This window comes from Ammodytes marinus (genome assembly GCF_949987685.1).
Source record: "Ammodytes marinus genome assembly, chromosome: 3".
In the NCBI taxonomy this organism is placed as follows: domain Eukaryota; kingdom Metazoa; phylum Chordata; class Actinopteri; order Uranoscopiformes; family Ammodytidae; genus Ammodytes; species Ammodytes marinus.
In genome coordinates, this window is record NC_137232.1 from 34,437,976 (window position 1) to 34,462,975 (window position 25,000).

Consider the following 25,000-nt stretch of genomic DNA (forward strand, 5'->3'; position numbering starts at 1 on the left):
TGTTTGGCCAATATTCTGACCTCGGAAAGGTGTGGGGGGGAGGTGAGGGAGTTTAAGATGTTGGTAGACGGTCTAAGAAGCAAAATGGTGCCTTTTCAGGAAGACAGTTACCCCCTTTCAACCAGCGCAAACTAGGTTCTAGTTCTGGGCTTGTGCTAGTGGTGGTTCTCATTTGGTTCAACTTGTGAAGCTTAGTGTTCCACAGGCTAGAGAGCCACGGCATTACGTATTTTAACAAGGCTAACCATAAAAGGCTGAATTATAGTAGAGCTGCAACGATTAATCGACGAATCGATTATTAATCGATTACTAAAATAATCGCCAACTATTTTGAGAATCGATTAATCGTTTCGAGTACTTTTTTAATACATTTTTTTCAAATTCTCTGATTTCAGCTTCTCAAATGTGAATATTTTCTGGTTTCTTTAATCCTATTATGACAGTAAACTGAAATATCTGTGTGTTTTGGACATAACAATACATTTGAGGACGTCAACATGGGCTTTGGAAAATTTATCAACATTTTTCACCATTTTCTGACATTTTACGGACCAAAACACTAATCGATTAATCGAGAAAATAATCGACAGATTAATCGATTATCAAAATAATCGTTAGTTGCAGCCCTATAGATTAGTTTAATATGAGATCAAGAACTTCATAATAACTGTCCGTGACTTTCCAAACGGTCCGAGTAAACGTGTGTGAACAAATTAAAGCTATTCATCATTTGTAGTAGCTGCAAATGCAAACCGAAATGACGTGAAAAGAGTTGAAATGCCCGGCACTCTGCTGCAATAGTTTTAGATGTTATACAGCCCCGGAAAAAATGAAGAGACCAGTCTGGATTTTTCTTCAATCTTCATCTCGAAATAACTTAATGGAAATGTTTTTAATGACAATATTTTTATTGTGAATTTGGTAGAAATGTTGTCAGTAGTTTATATTATAAAACCAAAATGTTCATTCAACTCAAACATATGCCTGTAAAGAGTAAAACGAGAGACACTGAACATTTGGAGTGGTCTCTTAATTTTTTCCAGAGCTGTAGTTTCCTAATGTGGGTGTGGGATAAACAACTCCCTGATGAAGTCCTCTGAACTCTATAGTATAAATTATTCAGTTGCATAAAGCAGAATGTATAGTATGCATGGTGCTGCTGCGGGGCTTTGCATTTGTTTATAACACTTTGATTCTAATAGTGCCTGATAGTTGGTAGATAGTACGTGTGTGTGTGTGTGTGTGTGTGTGTGTGTGTGTGTGTGTGTGTGTGTGTGTGTGCGTGTGTGTGTGTGTGTGTGTGTGTGCGTGTGTGTGTGTGTAGATGTCCATTTGTTTCCCTGGGTTACTAGAATAAATGATCTGTGTGAGTCAGTGCTAACAGACATCATCAATTTAAAGTTGGGGGTAGTAAACAATAGACAGTAGCGTGTGTGTGTGTGTGTGTGTGTGTGTGTGTGTGTTTGCGTGTGTGTGTGTGTGTGTAGTATTGGACACACTGGGATGGGGCAGTTTGTTTGTCAGGTCTTGTTCACTTCACGACTGAAGCATCAATACATTTTGCTAGCCACTGCAGGCAAAAACACAATTTTTTTTTCAAGCGCTGGTCAATTTCTCGATTTTTTTTCCATAACATGTCTTCCTTGCATTGAAAATAAATGTTTAGCATGTTCAGTCAGCTCACTTTGTCGGCTGTCGAGTGACAAATGCAGTCAGTGAGTCAGAGAGTCAGTGAACCGCCCTTCATCCAGGTAGTAAGGCAGTCAGTCCCTGAGCCAGGAGCATGCACGCACACACACACACACACACACACACATACGCACACACACACACACACACACACACACATACACGCACACACAAGCACACGTATGCACACACACACGCACACACACACAAGCACACGCACGCACACACACACACACACACACACACACACACACACACACACACACACAGTTGTATTCTGACAGTCAAACACAGAGCCACCCAGTTGGTCAAACAGTCAGTCCGTTGTGGCAACAGCAGATTATCTGGAGCATGTGATGTATGTGTTTACACCGCACGCTCTCTCTCTCTCTCTCTCCTTCTCTCCATCTCTCCCTCTTTCTCTCTCTCCCTCTCTCTATCTCGCTCTCTCGCTATCTCATTCTCTCTCTCTCTCTCTCTCCTTCAGTCTGACTCTCTCCCACTCTCTCTCTCTCTTTCCCTCTCTCCCTCTCTCTCTCTCTCTTTCTCTCTTTCTCTCTCTATCTCCCTCTCTCTTTCCCTCTCTCCCTCTCTCTCTCTCTCTCTCCTTCAGTCTGACTCACTCGTTCTCTCTCTCTCCTCTGAGGGCGAGTATCTGAGTTCACTGACCAACTGGACTAGACACACAGACACTCCACATCTGTGTCTGTGTGTGTGTGTGTGCGTGTGTGTGTGTGAGCGTGCGTGTGTCTGTGTGTGTGAGTGAGTGTGTGACTGATTAATTGATCGGCTCATTCATTCATTCAAATTCTCCAAAGGTGTGTTTCAAACAACCCATTAATTTCCAATCCAATTTTAATTTTTTCTGCATTTTCAAGCTTTATTAGACAGTACAGAGTTGAAATGGGGAGACAGAGAGAGAGAGAGAGGGGGGGGATGACCTGCAGTAAAGGCCCACGGGTCGGATTTGAACCCACGACCACTGCAACGAAGGCCGGAGACAATATGGTACACGCTCTATCCACTACACCACCGGAGCGGCCCGAACTGATCCATTTTTATTGCTTGTCTCTGGTGAAAACAGTGTCAGTCATTTAATTTATAGAGACGACGTGTGACTGATTAGGGAACATCTTAATTGCATTGAATTCCCCGGTGGGACCGTCTATGTTGTTGCACTTCATTCCCCATTCAGTGCACAGTCTAGACCTGACTAATTGAGTCGCCGTGCCATGGATTCAGACTATTAACCATCTGTGTGTGTGTCTCTCTCTATCTCTCAGTCTGTCTCTGTCCCTATCTCTCTCTCTCTCTCTCTCTATCTCTCTCTCTCTCTGTCCCTCTCTCCCTGCCTCTCTCTTTCTCTCTCCCTCTCTCTCTCGCTCTCTACCTCTCTCTCTCTGTCTCTCTCCCTCTCTCTCTCCCTCCCTCTCCCTCTCTCTCAAAGTCAGTGTGGCTGGTCAATATTAGAGCAAAATTTTAGATTTCATAAACACATTAGAGACTTGGACTCTTTTAAACAGCGCTGGTGTTTTAATGATATTGTCTGTTCAGTTGTTGATGAAAAGTTAGTGTGTGCACAAGTTGTTATTGGATAAGCTATTTTTTAAAACATACTGGGATTTTAAAACGCTGGCACTTTGTTGAACTGTTGAAATGTAAAAACTAAAATGATGTAAATAAAGTGTTTTATTAAAATCTCTCTCTCTGTCTCTGTCTCTGCAGGAGTTTGGAGGACTAGTAGGATGCTGAGTATCTTTCCTCCTCTCTCCATGACCTGAGAGCGCCACCACATCGGGCGGAAAAAACTACAAATCACCGCGAGGAAGAGGAGGGCAGCAGGCCAAAGAAGGACTGAAAGAAAAGGAAGACATTTTTTTTTTGTAGTTTTTTGTTGTAGTTTCCCCCTTTTTTTTCTCCAAAATGGCGGCTACGGAGGCCAGTGCAGCGCCGGTGGTCCAAGAAGACGGAAGCAAGCCAACAGAGGCAGAGCAAACGGCTAACACTAACTCAGAGACTGTCAACAAGGAGGTTGTCGATAAAGATAAAGATGCTTCGACCGTCAATAGCGAAGTTGTCGATAATAAAGATGGCGCCGCAGAGGTGGTTGAAAACAAAGAAAATGTGACTAACGACACAGAAGCAGCAGTGGCGGAAAATGGCGAAGGAAAGGCGGCAGACGGGGCGAGCGGAGAGGCAGACGCAACACCCGCGGACTCAGAGAACGCTGCTGCAGCCGCCGCCGAGCACAAGACCTCGTTCCTGGATTCGTTCCTGAATAAAAGCGGTCTGGGGAAAGTCATGGGAGGACGCAAGAAGAAAGACCCAGCAGCTACCGGCGGGGAGGAGGCTGCCGAAGAAGCCGGTGAGAAATACTATACGATATAAACTTTAATGTCCCCTGACAGTGGGCGACTGTGGCTCAGTTGGTAGAGCGGGACGGCCAATGATCGGAGGGTTGGCGGTTCGATCCCCGCCCTGCCACTTGTGTCATGGTTGTTGTGTCCTTGGGCAAGACACTTCACCCACCTTGCCTTGTGTGAATGTTGATAGTAAGCCTGCTATCGGTGTATGACTGTGTGTGTGAATGGTAACGTGTAAATCGGAACAGGTCTCCCTTGTAAAAGAGTCTCCGGTCTCAATGGGATTTACCTGTATGAATAAAAGGTTAAAAAAATATTTTAAAATAAACAAAACAAAACATGTCAACAAACAATACGACACCAACTGTACCAATCACAACAATAGATAGATCATGAAGTATTGCACACAAAAACATATTGCACGTAACACATATTTAAGGAACCGGCGTTCTATCATTATAAAATCACTATTATAATATAATGAATGAGGTTTTTCTTCCCTCAGTCTTCCCTTGGCCCAGCTGTCCTGTTAATCCTAAACCTACTTTTCACCATTTGTGATGTCACACATTGCCCTTAACAGTGACAATAAACAAAACAAAACATATGAACAAACAATAGAACACCGACTGTACCAATCACAACAATAGATAACACACACAGTAAGAGACAAACCGTAACAGACATACGCACGTTTAAAAAGTTTTGAAGTTTGACAGAGGATAGGAATACATTTGTTTTTTTAAATATTTTTGGGTTTTAACAGCTGCAGAGAAAGCCGCAGAAAAGCCAGCCACTTATTTTATTTAGATTTTATTTAGATTTTATTTGATACGATACAATTCTTTATTTTCCCCTTGAGAAAATTTGTATTGGACTCAAAAGCTGCACACATAATTAAATGTTAATCATCAAAACAAAACATATCCGTTTACAGGTGTACACGTTTTGAAGTTTGACAGGAGGTAGGAACACGTTAGATTTTATTTAAATGTTTTTTTGTTTTTTTACAGGTGCAGAGAAAGCGGCAGAAGAGCCAGCAACCGAGGGAGCAGCGGCCGCCGAAGGAGAGGCAGCAGCAGCGATAGAGAAAGCTCCAGAAAACGAAGAGAATAAAGAGGAGGAGAAGAAAGCAGAGAAGAAACCAGCCGAGACCAAATCCTCCGTCCGGGATCTGATCAGAAACCCGGTGGCGAGGATGTTCTCCCATCGCAGCACCGAGAAGAAAGACGGAGAACCCCAGAAGAAAAAAGTAATTCAATCAGTCAATATTTATTTAAAAACATACAGCATACATTTTTAGGTAATATATAACAGTGCATCGTCAGCGTAACGCATGACATTTATACCATAGTTTGTCAATGATGTCACTTTTGTAAAGTTTTGTTCAAATCTGACCCGTGGACCTTTACTGCAGATCATCCCCCCCCTCTCTCTCTCTCTCTCTCTCTCTCTCTCTGTCTCCCCATTTCAACTCTGTACTGTCTAATAAAGCTTGAAAAAAATGCCAAAAAATAATCTTTATAAAAAATAATAATACATTTACTTCGACTTTGACTTACCATATTTTGTCAATGACGTCACTTTTCTAAAGGTTCGTTCCAAGTCTCTTGATCGACTGGCGGACGCCGAAGCTCTCAACGCCTCCGGAGCCCTGGAGGCAGATTCCACCATAGAAGAAGGAGCAGCGGCGGCGACAGGAGGCGCAGAAGAAGAAGAACAGAAAGCTGCCACTCCTTCAGCGGCCACCACCAAGCACATGAAGCGCTGGCATTCCTTCAAGAAGCTGATGGCACAGAAGGCTCATAAGAAGGCAGGAGGCAGCACTGAGGAGGTTTGATTGATTGATTGATTGATTGATTGATTGATTGATTGATTGATTGATTGATTGATTGAGTGAGTGAGTGAATGAATGAATGAACGAGCGAGCAATTGATTGATTGATTGATTGAAGACGTCAATTGAAAATGAAACATATCGTTAGCCTCATAGCATAATTTCCTAAATCATATTTACTCTACATCTACTTTACCCTACTCTATAACCCTTAAAATAAGGAGAGGAGAGTTGATTGATTGATTGATTGATTGATTGATTGATTGATTGATTGATTGATTGATTGATTGATTGATTGATTGATTGATTGATTGATTGATTGATAGGCATATGTTTGAGTAGAATGAACATTTTGGTTTTATAATATAAACTACTGACAACATTTCTACCAAATTCCAATACATTTTTTGTCATTAAGAGCATTTTTCCAATACGTTATGTAGAGATGAAGATTTAAGAAAAATCCAGACTGGTCTGTTCATTTTTTCCAGAGCTGTATATACATATTTATTTGTATAATTTATAATATATAATTATATATATCTATACAATCCTTATATCTATACAGTTTGGTACGATATGTTTACAATTATACATTTAATACGGTCTATAGGTTAAAGAAGAGGGGGAGGGAGAAGGAGAGGGAGAAGGAGGTGGAGACTCGTCCACGCTGGATTCTAAGGAGTCAGGCCAGAAGAGGTGGAAGCTCAAACGCTCCTGGACCTTCCAGGTAAGAATGGGCGATAGAAATCGTATAGATAGATAGATAGATAGATAGATAGATAGATAGATAGATAGATAGATAGATAGATAGATAGATAGATAGATAGATAGATAGATAGATAGATAGATAGATAGATAGATAGATAGATAGATAGATAGATAGATAGATAGATAGATAGATAGATGTGCCTCGTGTACTATTGCCTAATAAAGAAAACTTAACTTTATTTCCAGGGCATGAAGAGAGACTCATCCATGGTCGGCATCAGCGGCAAAACCAAGGACAAGGACTCGACTGATAACGTGAAGGCTGACGACGCTACAGCCGCGACAGAGGGAGCGGAGGAAGCAAAGGAAGATGGAGGAGAGGAAAATAAGACGGAGGGAGAGGGAGAGAAGGCTGAGGGAGGAGAAGAGGAGAAGGCAGCTACAGCCGCGGGAGGCACCGTCACGCAACACGCCAACGAGATCTGGACCAACTTCAAGAAGCGCGTCATCCCCAAGTCCAAACGGGCCAACACAGAGTGCGCCCCTAGTGGAGAGGAGGAGGAAGCTACTGCTGCAGCCACAGGTGAGAACACAACACACGTTATATGTTGATCATTTTATCTGTTGTGTTTTTTTAATTCATTTCATTCTTAGACATATTTTTTACTATGCTTTTATTCTCTATGCACATTGTAAAGCACTTTGGGACCCTGTCTGTGAAAAGCGCTATGTAAATAAATGTTACTTACTTACTTACTTACTTACTTACTTACTTACTTACTTACTTACTTACTTACTTACTTGCTTACTTACTTACTTACTTACTTACTTACTTGCTTACTTACTTACTTACTTACAACAACACTGAATATTTAGCAAGTTTGTCCACTTTTTTTATTATTTAATTTTTTTCTCTCTATGATTTGTTTATTGTTTTATTTAAATTTTTTCTTCATCACAAAACACACAAACAAACACAGAGTGCGTTCCTAGTGGAAAGAAGGAAGAGGAGGCCACTACAGAAACAGGTCAGATCACACACTATGGCTGCGTTCCGAATCTCATACTCTTTCTTTTTTCTATTCTACATACTACATCCGACGATAAAAAGAATCTAGTTAGGATGCAGTAGGCATACTATTGGGACATACTTTTCTCTCTTATTTCATCATAACATTGCGCCTTGATCTTGCCTCTTGCTTTTATATCCGTCGCATCCCCGTTTGTTTTCATATGGAGGCTCCGTCAATGTGACGTCACTTCAGGTGCGCACTGGATTATGGGTTCGAATGTTTTCAACACTTAAAATCTCGGCTTGTAGTAGGTAGATGAAGTAGGACATCCGGGTACTTCTAACCATTCTAAATCTCGCCACAAGAATCGGGACATCCTAAATCTTTTTTTCTGCCAAACTAAATAGTAGAAAAACTATGCGATTCAGAACGCAGGGGTTAATGTCTGAAGATTGAACAGCCGCCTCTTTCCTCACAGGGAAAACCAAGATCGATAAACGGTCCAATATTTACTCTCCTTTAGCCTCGTTTGGGTTCGTTGTGTATCAGCTTTTCAAGGCTTAACTTTCCCTATCAGTTAAATTGGATTGTAGAAAAATCAATACAACACCACTCCAGATGGAAATTACATCTGAAAAAACCTTTTTGCGGTGGTGCACCAACTCTGTATGTCCTGTCTACTTTAAAGCACATGAAAAATACTATTTAAAGGGCTTGTTTTTAAGAAGAAAATGTCTCATAAATCAGACAGTGAACAACATATGAACAAATCCTTCTGTAATAACCTTCAGAATAGTGTATATTAATAATATGGATGGATGGATGGATGGATGGATGGATGGATGGATGGATGGATGGATGGATGGATGGATGGATGGATGGATGGATGGATGGATGGATGGATGGATGGATGGATGGATGGATGGATGGATGGATGGATGGATAGATAGATAGATAGATAGATAGATAGATAGATAGATAGATAGATAGATAGATAGATAGATAGATAGATAGATAGATAGATAGATAGATAGATAGATACGCTAAGCATGATTATGGAAAGTTTAATTGACTATTGCCATTTGTTATGTAGTCTAACTTCTAGCTTTTTGTTTAGGCAAGGCAAGGCAAGTTTATTTCTATAGCACAATTCAGACACAAGGCCATTCAAAAGTGCTTTACAGGGGCAAGATTAAAATACATAATACACAAGTGCCATTTTCCAACATAGAAGCCCTTTAAAAGATTCAGTGTGAAGCTTGGGAGCATGTTGACACAGACAGGAGTTAGCGGTTTGCTAACTCTGGAGGACGTAATGTAATTTAACATCCGAACCAAATGAAATATTCAACATCTAATGTGAAATTTAAATCGCACAGTAGCTTCTTCAGTCAACACACAAGACTAAATGTAGCCTTTTCTCTCCCTGCTCCTCACTGCAGGAAGAAAATGCTGCAAAAATACAGAACCACTTTCATTTAATTTAGCTTTTTTCACAGATTTTAAAATGGAGAATGTAGTTTTAAAGCAACAATATGCAGCTTTTCCACCCAAAGAAAAAAGATTTACACTTTTTTAACTCTGTTGTGGCTCTGTATTTGCTTGATGATAGTGTCTACCAGTTTGTCTGCTGATAAGCGTTTGACATTGAATTTCTCAGAGCTCTATTGATTTCAAAGTATTGATGTTGGTTTATAAAGCACTAAATGGTCTAGGGCCGAAATACATTACTGATCTGCTGTTATCAACCGTCCAGAGCCCTTAGGTCGTCTGGGACAGGTCCGCTTACAGTCCCCAGAGTAAGGACTAAACAAGGAGACAGACAGACAGACAGACAGACAGACAGACAGACAGACAGACAGACAGGCATGTCTACTTACAGTCCCTAGAGTTAGGACTAAACAAGGAGAAGCAGCTTTCAGTTTTTATGTCTACCAAATATCTGGAACAAACTCCCAGAGAACTTGAGGTCTTCTGCAACTCTCAGCTCTTTTAAATCAAATCTGAAGACTTTTCTGTTTCCATTTTAACCTGTAATTTTTATTTTATTCAAATGTTTTATTTCTATTCATATTTTTATCTTCGTTTTTCTAATATCTATTCTATACTTGATGTATTTTAATCTTGATGTATCTCATGCCCCTGTAAAGCACTTTGAATGGCCTTGTGTCTGAATTGTGCTATAGACATACACTTGCCTTGCCTTAATTTGCATTAACATGTGTGGATTGAAACATGGCTACTGTTACACTTGTTTACTTACATGTTTTTTAATCAAAATTTCTCCTGTTCTTACTCACTTAACTCATCCATTCATTCATTCCTTAATGTCTTTCAGTTGAGGACGGAGCAGCAGCCACCGCAGCCGCAGCCGCCGGAGAGGAAGGCAAAGACGGCAAATCCGCCAAGGCCAAACGCACACACTTCAACCGCGCCGTTTCCCTGAAGAATTTCATCATGCGGAAGGGCAAAAGCAGCAGTGTCGATCTCGGAGAAGGTGCCAAAGAGGAGGGAGAGGGGTCAGAGGGGGGTACGGTTACAGCAGCGGAAGGCGGTGCTACTGACGGCGAAACTGTGGCCACAACAACCGACGGTGAAACTGCTGCTGTGGCAACCGACGGAAAAACAACCACCAACAACGACAAGAAAGATGATGTAGTCGCGGAGGTAGCAGAGAAAATGGCGGCAGTCGACATCAAGGCAGAGCCCGTTGAGCAGGTGGAAAAAACGCCAAAAGCGGCGGCGGCGGAAGTGCCAGTCGCAGTCACCAACGGCGAGAACGGATGCACCAACGGTAACTCGGACGACCACAACGATGATACGCACAATCACAACGATACTACAGAAGGAGAGGGAGAGGAGAAGAAAACGAAAGTGGTGGTGGTGGAAAGCCCCGTGAAGAAGAAGGCAGGAGCTAAAGACGCGGCTAAAGACCAGGAGGCTAACGCTAAGATCATCAACGCTACTGCGCCGGCGACTGTGAACAGCGGTGAGTTAGCGTTAGCGCACGCCGATTTCTTCTTCGTTTTGGACGATAACGGACAGAGAGAGACAAAAAAAACTCATTTCCAAGTCCAACACCAACAAATATCGCAATTGACAAACAATAGCAGCAGCAGCACTACTACTAAACAAGCTAATGCAAGCTGTGTTGATTATGAATCTGTGGTAGCTTTAGCCGTTAGCAGTGGGGAGGGGGAGGAGGCACGGAATGGCAGATGTTCTAAAGATGTTGTAGAGTTATCTTGTGAGTTTTATGGTGAAAAAAATTATTATGAACAAGAACAAGCAACAGCATTGACAAACAATAGCAGCAGTAAACACACCAAACCAAGCTGTTATGATGAATATGAATCTGAGCTAGCTTTAGCCGTTAGCAGTGTGGCAGAGGTAGAAAATGAAGCACGGAATGGCGGTTCCGGTATCGATGGCAGTGCAGTAGAGATATGTTGTGACTTTGACGGAGGAAAAACTGATTTTGAACAAGCATTGAAAAACAATAGCGGTACAACGAAAACCAAACCAAGCTGTAATGCATATGAAACTGAGCTAGCTTTAGCCGTTAGCAGTGAGGATGAGACACAAAATGGCGGTTCTTGCATCGATGGTAAGGATGGCAGTGCAGAGTTATGTTGTGAGAGGGAGTGTGACGGTGAGATAGATGATGATGATGATGATGAGATGAGGAAGCTGGATCTACGCGAGGCGGCGGTGGCCATAGTTCAGGATGTGATGTCAGCAGCTACCGACCAATTAGAGCGAGAGCTGTGGCAAGACCGCGGGCTCAACGGGTGTTACCACGGCGACGCGCGATACTGAGACCTCACATATAACGCACGTTAAAAGGTAGAGTCAGTGATTCTGGAGAACTCTTGTTGTCAAAATCCCTTCTCTTCAAAATCTGTGAAAATTACAATCTTGTCCGGACTGTTTGTGTGCGCTGAAACGCAGCTGAAACAGCTACGGTGTGTCCCTTTTGTTTACACACCAGTTTACAGAGCCTAGGCTGTGTATTAACATTGGATTTTTATTTTATTTTAGCGCACACACAGTACGGACAGGTAGCGGATCGTGAGGAGGTATTCACTGATTTTGACAAAAAACTATTTTGACAACAAGCGTTCTCCAGAATCACTGACTACACCTTTAAATGTGCAGGTGAACACATGAAAACGTGCCAATTTTAATGTGCCAAAATGTGAAGTTACACACATTCGCACAAATACGTTCACTTACTATTTTTCCATCCACTTGTCAATGGAATTATCTGAAGTTCTTCAATATACAGCTCCGGAAAAAATTAAGAGACCAGTCTAGATTTTTCTCAAATCTTTATTTTTACATTACTTATTGAAAATGCTCTTTAATGACTAAAAATCAATTGGAATTTGGTAGAAATGTTGTCAGTAGTTTATATTATAAAAGCAAAATGTTCATTCTACTCAAACATATGCCTATAAATAGTCAAACGAGAGACACAGAACATTTGGAGCTGTATTTATTAGTTGCAGCTCTCTACAAAAATATGGATTTATTAACTGTTTGATTAAAGTCAAGAAACAGTTCCAACACTTGATAAGCTTTATAGGCGTATATTTTTAAACTTTGGACAGTCAAGCTACCTAATTTAAGCTTCACATTTAACACACACACAGACAGACAGACAGACAGACAGACAGACAGACAGACAGACAGACACACACACAAACACAGACATACAGACACACAGACAGACAAACACAGACATACAGACACACACACAGACATACAGACAGACACACACAAACACAGACACACAGACAGACAGACATACACACACACACACACACACACACACACACACACACACAGGCATACAGACAGACAGACAGACAGACACACACACACACAAACACACACACACACACACACCATTGAAACTAGTATTATGTATTTCTCTAAATGTTGATCTATATATTTTTAGGTTACGAACACATTCACAGTGAAGTGACTTAACATGCAAAAACACTTAAAGGTGCAGTGTGTAATATGACATCATCAAGAAAGTTCTACAAAGTTCTAGAATGCAACGCTCCCTGGGTAACCCCAACCCTTTGGAATAATAACAGAAGCTACAGTGGCCTTCAAGGACAAGAACAATTCTAAATTTTAAACAATGCACCTGATGACATTCCAACTATGACACTTTCAAGATGGCGGCACTAGGCCTTGGTCCAAAATATGCAGAAATATGGACATGTATGAGACCCTTTCTAAGGGAAAAAAAATAATTCAAAACATGTTTTTCAGCTATTATGCACCAAATTAAATGTACTTATGGATATTATAATTACTTTCTACAAAATCTGCTAGGAAATAAAACCCACAATTCTACACACTGCAGGTTTAAACCCATAAGCCATGCCAGCTCCTCTGGTTGTAGCAGTTATTGCCTGATCCCTTTAAAACATATCATTGTAGTTCGTCTTGTTCAGTTAAATAGTGTTTGTTCTTTAGTGGGTATGCTAAAGCTCACCTCTTCCAACCGGGCCAAGGCTTAAAGGGGCAGTGTGTAATATGACATCATCAAGAAAGTTCTAGAATGCAACGCTCCCTGGGTAACCCCACCCCTTTTGAATAATAATAGAAGCTACAGTGGCCTTCAAGGACAAGAACAATTCTAAATTTTAAACAATGCACCTGATGACATTGCCTGCTCAATGTACAAAATGCAATATTAATATTTGTAATTCTCCGCTCAGGAGGATAATTCATATTTTTGGCAGAGGTGATTTTACACCAATGAGGACATATTTATGAATGAGGATATTGATTTTAGCTAATAAATTACTTAAAATGTTACACAGTGTCCCTTTAAGCCTGTTACATACTCCGCGAGAAGAAAGACCAAAGTTCTCGGTGACAGAGCTGCGAGAAGAAAATTACTTCAATTTTCTTCTCTCAGCTCTTGTTCAGCTTGTTCTCGACACATCGTCCGGGCCGAACTTTTCTTCTTGCAGCTTTTCGTCCGAGAACTATTGTGTGATTGGTCAGTCTGAAGTCAATGAGGAAAATCAGCTGGCACTAGCTACTATGGTAACAGCGTGTGACGTGTGCCGCGGTGAGGAGTTCGGCACTTTCTGGTGAAGTATGAAATGTCAGACCAGAAAGAACTTCTCGCAGCTCTGTCAGGGAGAAGTTTGTTCTTTCTTCTCGCTGAGTATGTAGCAGGGGTTAGAGTTAGGCACTGTAGCATCGCCTAGTGTGTGAGTGCGTGTTCTGTGTTCTAAAAGCCCTACTAACATCCTACTCATACTCATTTTGACGTCAATTTAAGTATGTGACGGTTGTGTATGCGAGTTTGTGTAGGCGAGAAATGCCCGGATGAGTACTTACTTCCGGGAAGATTTTGTGTATGGTATGGATCGATAGGATACTTTTCCTACTCAACCTGCCCCCCACAATGCATTGCGTCTTTTCAAACGACACGGAAGGTTGTAAACGGTCCGACGAACCTCGCATACACTATGGACGGTTAAGTAGACAGTATGTAGTGTATACATGTTGAGTATGTAGGAGGGAGGACGTTAGTAGGGCTTTTACAACACAGCCCTTGACTAGCTGTACTGTAGCTTGGATATGGTTTGAAATGAAATCAGCTTTGTTGAGTAACTAAGACGTGATTTATTTATATGTGAAATTGGTGACTTCGATTTTGTGATTTGTAGCCACATGTCTTGACAGCTTCCACAGAAAATGTTGTGTGTCTACCTCTGATAGAAAATACATTTGTGTGGGCATTTTCCTTGACGTACTACCTTTTAGTTTCAATGATTTAAGGTTGAGAAGATTGCACAAACTCACAAATACAAGTATAGGACAGACAGAGAGAAAGAAAAAACTGTATATATTCCTATTGGTATTTTATCATAATGCATTATAATATATATTAATATTTGTATCACATGAAAAATGTTGTGTTGTGGTTTCTTTTGTGTATTCCCGTATAACCGTAAACTAACACCACTAATAGTTAGAACATCTGTACTAAAACACTAAACACACATGTAACATGTAACCCTTTTTATATGACTGTTTTGTTTATGTTTATACAGCCCCGGGAAAAAATAAGAGACCAGTCTGGATTTTTCTTGCATTTTCATCTCTACATTACTTATTGAAAATGCTCTTTAATGACAATATTTCTATTGTGAATTTGGTAGAAATGTTGTCAGTAGTTTATAGTATAAAATCAAAATGTTCATTCTACTCAAACATATGCCTTTTAAAGGGGTAAAAACAAGAGACACTGAACATTTGGAGTGGTCTCTTAAAAAAAAATTCCGGAGCTGTATTTTTATTATTATCATTATGATTTTTCCTATTTTTTAATACATTTTTTCAATCTCTTCTGTTATCGTTTTACCAGACAAAAAGGCGGGGAACGTGTGAGGCCAAAAACTGCCCCGGAAATCGCTGAGCAACGGAGTTTTGAGCCCCTAACTCCTCTCCTCTCCTCTCTCCTTCATCCCTCCATCCTTCCTTCCCTCCTTCCTTCCCTCCTTCCTCCCTTCTTCCAACAGAATAAACCAGTAAAAAACAGATCACCACGGTAGGGTTGGGCGCTATGGTTTAGAATGTTCTAGAAGTCATTTTATCATCATGGTAACGGTATATAATATTTTTTTTTCTGTAAATTCCAAATAATGAATGGCTTGAAAAACCATACTGCACTTATGCACTATGGTTAAAAATGTTCTACCACGTTATATATACAAGTCATTTTATCATCATGGTAACGGTTTATATCACAAAATTATTCTGTACTGCCGTCACATCTGATTATTTTTGTTTTTTTAATTGGGAATTACAAATTTGTATTTTTAGGGATATGTAAAATTAATTAAAATACTTGAATTTTTCTGGAATATTTTGTCATATTTCATTTTAAAAAATAAGTCAAAATTAACTTTAATATAAGCAAAATTATTCTGGTTTTTGAGGTGGTGGATGCCCATATTTTGGCTTTCCTAGTAGGCTACTGCAAAGGGAAAATATGGCAAAATCTCTACCGGTTATCACAATCCTACCATAGCATTGTATATATATACCGTTATACTGCCCAACCCTACACTGCGGTGAGAGAAAGAGAGAGAGATTGAGAGAGAGAGAGAGAGGGATGCAATTCATGTAGATTTCAAGAAGAAGAAGAAGATGAAGTGAAAATAATAATCAGAAAGCAATAATTAAAGCCCCGTCTTTTGAGGGGACTGAACCATACTTCAGACGGCCCATTTTTTCCGACAACTCAAAATTCCGACATATTTACCATTGACGTGAAAACCGATTGGTAGCCGCGGTGAAGTTAGTTTTAAGTTGGATTTAGTGACTTACATAATGTCTATCAAATGTACAACTTAAAGCCCCTTGTTAACCCAAATTCACAACTATTGAATTGAATTGAAAATGTTTTTATTTCGAACAAGTAAACAATAAAAGACAAAAAAGCAATAATAAACAATAAAATAAATTAAACAAGTGGACAGTTACAATAAAGTAATATTTACACACAATGAAAACCACAAATGAAAATAAACTGTCTTACACTTTGCTTTACCTGTTCGAAAAGGGGGGAGAAGAAGAAAACTTATTTAATCTCACCCCTTCTCCCTGATTTATATATCTATAATGACTATTGGCTTCCTTATCAACTATGTAATGTGGGGAGCTAGTTTCATGATAGTAAAGCATCTGAAAAGAGTTATAGGCATATTTATCAATCCAAATGAAAGATATTGTCATTTTAAGTTTGATAAACTTTACAGAAATTCGTTTTTTTTAGATGAGGCTATGGGCTATGCTCTGGTTCTTATGACACAATAAGTATGTAGAACCAATCACGGGAGTTCTCTTTAGTAAGTAAGTAAGTAAAGTTTATTTATATAGCGCCTCTCGCAGACCAGGGTCACAAAGCGCTTCACATTAAAAAACACAATAAAATACAATAAAACGACACATATACAGAGTCTGTTACAAAGAAGAGTTTCCTAAGAACGTACAAAATATAATACTATACAATATAATACAGAGTACATAGACATGGAACTAGAAGGCCTGTCTGAACAAGTGCGTCTTAAGCTGACTCTTAAAAATATCCACAGAGTCCAGAATGCGCAGGGACTGGGGCAGGTCTTTGCCCCCGAACGTTTTATGAAAAAAATTTGACTGCCGCCATTGATACGGCTACGTCCACACAGTCCTGTCAAATGGACTTATAAAAGTTTTATAATATTTATGAACATTTATTTTCAATTAGATTTTTGTAAAAGCTTATTGGGACTGCACCAAACTTTGATATCATATATTGATAAAATAATATTTTTAGACCAGCCCTGCGTTCCAAATCACATACTCTTTCTTCTTACTACACTACATACTAAAGTACAGAAGAGTTTTAGTCTTTTTACTACACTACATACTAAAGTACAGAAGAGTTTTAGTCTTTTTACTACACTACATACTAAAGTACAGAAGAGTTTTAGGGCCACAGACAGGAGAGAGAAAACAAAATCAGATAAGGAAGATTTTTTTTCATTATGTCGAGAAAATGTCAAGAATAAAGACGAATACTCCAAAATGCTATTGGAGTCAGTGGGGCATTTATGTATTTTCAGCATACTACAATTGTCGTGCATGTGTTGGGACATCCTAAATCTTTTTTCTACCATACTAAATAGTAGGGTAGTATGCGTATTGGAATGCAGCCCAGGTTTACAGGGGCTATTAAGCTAACTTCACTGCTGTCGGTCTATTGAGCTGTTGGTATAATAGGCTGAAGAATTTATGGCATGGCACCTATATGTCATCCTTACCATCCATCCATTTCTCCTCTCTTCCCTCGTCCGACACATTGACACACACAAACAAAACAACATGTCCACCCATCCATCCATCCATCCATCCATCCATCCATCCATCCACCCATCCATCCAGTGTTTCTATGACTTTTCTTTGCTTGTCTGTGAGATTTTATATTGTCTACGATATGGAGAGAAAAGAAAAAAAAATGCAGAAATGTTAAAAAAAAAAAAAAAAAAAAAAAAAAAATGATGTACAAAGAAAATTGAGACATTCCAACTCCCCCCTTATTCAGTCAGTGTGTCTTTGAGGCGTTCCATTTTCTGTTCAAAAAAATTATTAAAACATTTTTAAAAAATGGTGGTTATTTGATTTTAGTTTAAAACAACTAAAATACAACATGTTTGTATTTTTAAAACGAATATCAAATCACCACAAATTTTTTTGTTTTTTTAATATTTTTTTTTCTCCAAAATTCTCAAACAACAAAAACAAAAATAATCCTTAAACGTGCTACTTATATCAATTAGCCCCAAGTCTTTCCACAAAGAAAATCGAATTAATTAAAGGTACACTGACAAGCTCCTTTTTCTCCCTCATTGTCAAAATACTTATCTCACTGTCTCTACCGACTCCTGTTTGGTGGAATTGAAGAAGAATAAAAAAAAATAAAAAAATAAATAAAAAAAAGTTAGTTTTATAAAGAAAGGCCATTTTTGGTTAGTAGTACCCCGCTCTCCCCTATTTCCACCTCTACACCCATTTCTCCCCCATCTGCCCCAATATTAGATATTTGACTTTACAGCTCATGACATACAGGTGAAACTCCAAACGTTACAATACCGTGCAACAATTCATTCATTTCAGTAATTCAACTTAAAAAGGTGAAACTGATATATTATATAGACTCATTACATGCAAAGTAGTGAGATATTTCAAGCCTTTATTTGTTATACTTTTGATTATTATGGCTTACAGCTTATGAGCCCTTACAGCCCATTCAAATACATTATAAAATCTATTTTTTTTTTTTTAAATATTACATAAAAAATCAATAGAAAAAGGATTTTAAATACAGAAATGTCGGCCCTCTATAAAGTATAATCATGCCTATGTACTCAGTACTTGGTTTTGGGCCCTGTTTTTGCATGAATTCTTGCCTAAAATTCCAATTTCATTTTCCATGATATTCTAATAATATGAGTTTCACCTGTATTAACTGCCCTGAAGACTGCCACTCCACCCAAACCAACACTGCAATGTCTTCAGCTATGTGTGTTCAATGTTTTTAGACTGTTATATTATTGTGAATGATAATAATGATGATAATTACAACAAAAAAAAATCAAATATTTTTAAGGTGAAGTCAGTGATTCTGGAGGACGCTACCTGTTGTTAAAATCACTTTTTGTCAAAAAAAAAAAAAAAAAAAAGGTGAATATCTCCTCATGATCCGCTACCTGTCCGTACTGTGTGTGCAAGCGCTGATAAAAACAAACAATGTTAATACACAGCCTAGGCTCTGTAAACTGGTGTGTTGCTAGTAGTTACATTGGGTCAGTCCTAGCCAGTTTACAGAGCCTAGGCTGTATATTAACACTGGGATTTTCTTTTTCAGCGCACACACAGTATCATGAGGAGATATTCACTCTGATTTTTTGACAAAAAGTGATTTTGACAACAACAAGCGTTCTCCAGAATCACTGACTACACCTTTAAAAAAAAAAGTAAAAATGTTTTTTTTTTTCCATGTTTGGTTATGAATTATCTCTCTTTTTATTTGTTTATTTTCTAAAAACCCATTTTTCTCACTGTGTTTCTGCAGTTCTGACGATAAGCTGTAATTAAAATATTAATATTAATAATAATAATGATGATTATGATTATGATAATGATGATGATGATGATGTTTTTGTTGGTCTAAGTTTTCACATGTCCGCTAGCAAATTGTCAAGAAAAAAATAGTACAATAAAGACTAAAATCTAACAACTAAACTGCAAGTCATTCGTGTGGGGTTTTCTATTACTGTGTGTGTGTGTGTGTGTGTGTGTGCGTGCGTGTGTGTGTGTGTGTGTGTGCGTGTGTGTGTGTGTGCGTGTGCGTGCGTGTGTGTGTGTGTGTATGTGTGTGTGTTGTACAGCTATTTTTGTGAGTAGCCATTTGACTTTCAGACCTTAAGAGCAAGGACATTTTGTCTGGTTCTCACTTTGGGACAGGCCTTTAAAGGGCTGTTTGAGGGTTAACACTAGGTTTTAAGGACAGGCCTTTAAAGGGCTGTTTGAGGGTTAACACTAGGTTTTAAGGACAGGCCTTTAAAGGGCTGTTTGAGGGTTAACACTAGGTTTTAAGGACAGGCCTTTAAAGGGCTGTTTGAGGGTTAACACTAGGTTTTAAGGACAGGCCTTTAAAGGGCTGTTTGAGGGTTAACACTAGGTTTTAAGGACAGGCCTTTAAAGGGCTGTTTGAGGGTTAACACTAGGTTTTAAGGACAGGCCTTTAAAGGGCTGTTTGAGGGTTAACACTAGGTTTTAAGGACATGCCTTTAAAGGGCTGTTTGAGGGTTAACAATAGGTTTTAAGGTTCAGGTATGAATTAGGTTTATGTTAGGGTTAGTGTAAGGGTTGGGGTTAGGCATTTAGTTTTGATGGTTAGGGTTAGGGTAAGGGGCTAGGGAATGCACTATGTCAATGAATGTCCTCACAAGTATAGCCGTACAAATGTGTGTGTGTGTGTGTGTGTGTGTGTGTGTTATCTGGACGCTGTGTGTGTGTGTGTGGGGGGGGAGGGGGTGTCACACTGAAACACGATTGGACACTCATTAATCTGTGTATTGATAATCTCATCCCTTTACGTAACAGGGCGCAATAATACGAGATTTCTTTGTATTAAAGTAGATCTGTATGTATTATCTGTGTGTGTGTGTGTGTGTGTGTGTGTGTGTGTGTGTGTGTGTGTGTGTGTGTGTGTGTGTGTTTCATGCCTGAGTGTGTGTGTGTATGTTTCATGCCTGTGTGTGTGTGTGTGCGCGTGTGTGTGTTTCATGCCTGAGTGTGTGTGTGTGTGTGTGTGTGTGTGTTTCATGCCTGAGTGTGTGTGTGTGTGTGTTTCATGCCTGAGTGTGTGTGTGTGTGTGTTTCATGCCTGTGTGTGTGTGTTCCATGCCTGTGTGTGTGTGTGTGTGTGTGTGTGTGTGTGTGTGTGTGTGTGTGTGTGTGTGTGTGTTTCATGCCTGTGTGTGTGTGTGTGTGTGTGTGTGTGTGTGTGTGTGTGTGTGTGTGAGTGTTTCATGCCTGTGTGTGTGCGTGTGTATGTTCCATGCCTGTGTGTGTGTGTGTGTATGTTCCATGCCTGTGTGTGTGTGTGTGTATGTTCCATGCCTGAGTGTGTGTGTGTGTTTCATGCCTGAGTGTGTGTGTGTGTGTGTGTTTCATGCCTGAGTGTGTGTGTGTGTTTCATGCCTGAGTGTGTGTGTGTGTGTGTGTTTCATGCCTGAGTGTGTGTGTGTGTGTATGTTCCATGCCTGTGTGTGTGTGTGTGTGTTTCATGCCCGAGTGTGTGTGTGTGTGTGTTTCATGCCTGTGAGTGTGTGTATGTTTCATGCCTGTGTGTGTGTGTGTGTGTGTGTACGTGTGTGTGTGTTTCATGCCTGAGTGTGTGTGTGTGTTTCATGCCTGAGTGTGTGTGGACGTGTGTGTGTATGTTTCATGCCTGTGTGTGTGTGTGTGTGTGTGTGTGTGTGTTGGGGGGAGGGGTCCATATGTCAGCTTCACACCACCGTTACTGTATGTTTATGAAAGGACTCAGGGACCTTCGGCATTCTAGTTAATTGACATTTATTACAAAAAATAAAATCTATATAAAATCCTGTCATTAAAATAAAGAAAGTAAAGGTTAAGTTGTGTGTGTGTGTGTGTGTGTGTGTGTGTGTGTGTGTGTGTGTGTGTGTGTGTGTGTGTGTGTGTATGTGTGTGTGTGTGTTTGTGAACATGCTGAGGTTAAAATCATTCAGAGAACAGTTACAGTCAAGGACTCTTAAGAAATGTTAATACAATGTAAACATTTTATAAGATGTATGTACCGGTATATTCACTTTAAACTGGTCTGAAAGAATAGGATACAAGTTTAATTTTAAATGGGGAAAAAATCATAAAATTTTTAATAATAAAATAGAACAAGAAAATGTATATACAAATGTTAAAGGTGCAGTGTGTAATATGACATCATCAAGAAAGTTCTACAAAGTTCTAGAATGCAACGCTCCCTGGGTAACCCCACCCCTTTAGAATAATAACAGAAGCTACAGTGGCCTTCAAGGACAAGAACAATTCTAAATTTTAAACAATGCACCTGATGACATTCCAACTATGACACTTTCAAGATGGCGGCACTAGGCCTTGGTCCAAAATATGCAGAAATATGGACTTATATGAGACCCTTTCTAAGGGAAAAAAAAATTATTAAAAAAAATGTTTTCAGCTATTATGCACTAAATTAAACATACTTATGGATATTATAATTATTTTCTACAAAATCTGCTAGGAAATAAAACCCAGAATTCTACACACTGCAGGTTTGATATTTATAAAAAATATATATAAAAATAAAATATTATATGTATTTATTTATTCGTAAGATATATTTTAGTTTTTCAGTCCAAATTACTCTACAATGTTAAGCACATGTTGAGCCTCCCAGCAGATATTATGATGCACAGTGGCTGCCACACACACACACACACACACACACACACACACACACACACACACACACACACACACACACGTCTAGCCATCTGTAAAGTGCATGGCTGTGATAATTCCCGACTGTCGGTTGAAAATGGGCAGCATACTGTCGGGACAAATCTCTGGGATTATGTTATTACAGCCGTAATGCCAGAGTACAGTAGCTGCCACACACACACGCACACACACACACACAGAAACACACACACACACACACACACACAGAAACATACACGCACACACACAGAAACACACACACAGGGATGGGTGTCTCGATGAGTTCATAAAAAGTTTGCTCAGCATTGAGTCAACAGCTGTCACCATCAGCTCCATTAACAGACAGAGGATTAAAACACATATTTAAGCACAAAGGTGAAGTTAGGTCTGACATAGGAGATAATTAGGGTGTGTGTGTGTGTGTGTGTGTGTGTGTGTGTGTGTGTGTGTGGACTGACATACAGTAGAAGAGAATTAACCCTAGCTGGGACTTATACAAAGGTATTAGTACCCCAACCCTTACCCTAATCCTAACCATCCAAACTAAATGCCTAACCCCAACCCTTACCCTAATCCTAACCATCAAACTAAATGCCTAACCCCAACCCTTACACTAATCCTAACCATCAAAACTAAATGCCTAACCCCAACCCTTACACTAACCCTAACATAAACCTAATTCATACCTGAACCTTAAAACCTAAACCAGTTTACAAACCTAGAGACTAGTTTTTTGGTGTCAGGTTTAGTCATCACCAAGGACAGGAGTTCAACAGGGGGATTATACATTTTTTTATTTTATTTTTTTTAACCTTTATTTATACAGGTAAATCCCATTGAGACTGAAGACTCTTTTGCAAGGGAGACCTGTTCCCATTTACACGTTACCATTCACACACACATTTATACACCGATAGCAGGCTAACTATCGACATTCACACGAGGCAAGGTGGGTGAAGTGTCTTGCCCAAGGACACAACAACTATGACACAGGTGGCAGGGCGGGGATCGAACCTCCAACCCTTTGATCATCGGCCGACCCGCTCTACCACCTGAGACACAGTCGCCCCCAAATTGCAAAATTTTAAATGTTACCTTTGACATAGTTCCTTATTTGTTAGTATGGCTGCAGTGTGGATCCATCCCTCAGCTGAGCAAATGAAGAGAATACATTAGCAGTGCACAAATCCCTAATAGTAACAAGACCTCTGCTTTTCCAGACTGAGAAAACAGTATCCTTCCCAATGTCTGTTTTGATGGTTTTTATCATGTTTTATCACACTTATGGATCTGAGATGATGCTAGATAACTCGCTGCTTGAAGACCGCAGTGCATTAATGTGGTGACGTAGGGACGAGCGAGGGGACTGCTATAACTGCAGTAACTGACGGGAAGTTAGCTAAAAGAACCATTCCGCTTACAGCACCTTTAAAACATTGAACTCAATTATTTTCATTTTGTCTGGGGGTACAAAGCTCATCAACTGAACAGCACAAATAGCCTCGCATTAAAACAGCATTGCATATTCACGCCGCTCGGAAATACACACACTTTTTTAAATCCAAGATGTGTTTACTGAGACAAAGACAAAGTGAAACAATGTTTTAAAATAAAATTATTTTTTATTCATAATAACTTTCCGAATGTCAAAACGCTCTTGACGGTTCAAATTGCACTGGAAGCAAAACACCAACACTTAGAATAACAAAAACCTGTTTCCCTTAAAATTCACAACTTTGCAATGACAGAAAAAGGAATACTTCACCCATAGGGAACCAGCGTTCTATCATTATAAAATCACTATTATAATATAATGAATGAGGTTTTTCTTTCCTCAGTCTTCCCTCAGTCTTCCCTTGGCCCAGCTGTCCTGTTAATCCTAACCCTACATTTTTACTAGTGTGATGCCACACTAGTAAAAATGTAGGGTTAGACAGTGAGACCATAAAACACTCTTTCTGCCTTTTCTCAGGCTAGGATGAACCGATTTCTAAAATGTTTGCACATTTATACTTCATAGGATCTCAGAGTTCAATACACCTTCATATTCCCACCGGTGAAGTAGGACTTTAAGCTCATATTGTGACAATGTTGGAGACACAAAAAACGTCCATTGAAATAATAATCACATTTCCACATGTAAACGGTCGGAAGGCAAACAGGCCACACTGTAGCAGACGAACCCACAACTCGGTCAAAATATAATGTGTGTCATTTATATATATATATATATATATAAATATAAATATAAACAGGCAATACAAATACAAATTATCTCTGCTTTGCCCAGTGTGTACAGTCAAGGCTTACAAAGCTCAAATAACAAATCTCTCCTGCTCACATTGTGCATTTTAAAAGGTGGAGTCAGTGATTCTGGAGAACGCTTGTTTTCAAAATCACTTTGTGTGTCAAAATCAGTGAATATCTCCTCATGATCCACTACCTGTCTGTATTTGTGTGTGTGTGTGTGTGTGTGTGTGTGTGTGTGTGCTTAACTAAAAAAATCCAGTGTTAATACACAGCCTAGGTTTTGTAAATAAATGGGCATGTTGATAGTTACGATGTATGAATGAATATCTCCTCGTGATCCGCTTCTTGTCTGTACTGTGTGTGCTGGAGGGCCCATTGTAACTACCACCATGCCAGTTTACAGAGCCTAGGCTGTGTATTAACACTGGGTGTTTTTTCAGCACACACACAGTACAGACAGGACAGGTAGTGGATCATGAGGAGATATTCACTGATTTAGACAACAAGTGATTTTAACAACAAGCGTTCTCCAGAATCACTGACTTACACCTTTTAAATCAG

General features: G+C 39.5%; 2 protein-coding genes across 2 annotated transcripts in view; one reads left to right on the top strand and one right to left on the bottom strand.

Annotated features, from left to right (window-relative positions):
• Positions 1-3,612: 3,612 nt before the first annotated feature.
• Positions 3,613-10,410, top strand: LOC307248484 (uncharacterized protein; the record flags this gene model as incomplete). Its single annotated transcript, XM_080024879.1, has 7 exons — positions 3,613-4,054; positions 5,066-5,304; positions 5,647-5,886; positions 6,502-6,618; positions 6,846-7,182; positions 9,951-10,142; positions 10,331-10,410. The coding sequence occupies 7 exons, from the start codon at positions 3,613-3,615 to the stop codon at positions 10,408-10,410; spliced, it is 1,647 nt and encodes a 548-aa protein (XP_079881005.1).
• A 13,381-nt stretch (positions 10,411-23,791) lies between these two features.
• Positions 23,792-25,000, bottom strand: part of LOC307271353 (transmembrane protein 87A) — a 28,553-nt gene continuing 27,344 nt past the window's right edge. Inside the window, exon 21 of the mRNA XM_080053774.1 lies at positions 23,792-25,000. This exon is cut by the window's right edge and continues 212 nt beyond it. The gene's annotated coding sequence lies outside the window, so the exon portion shown is untranslated.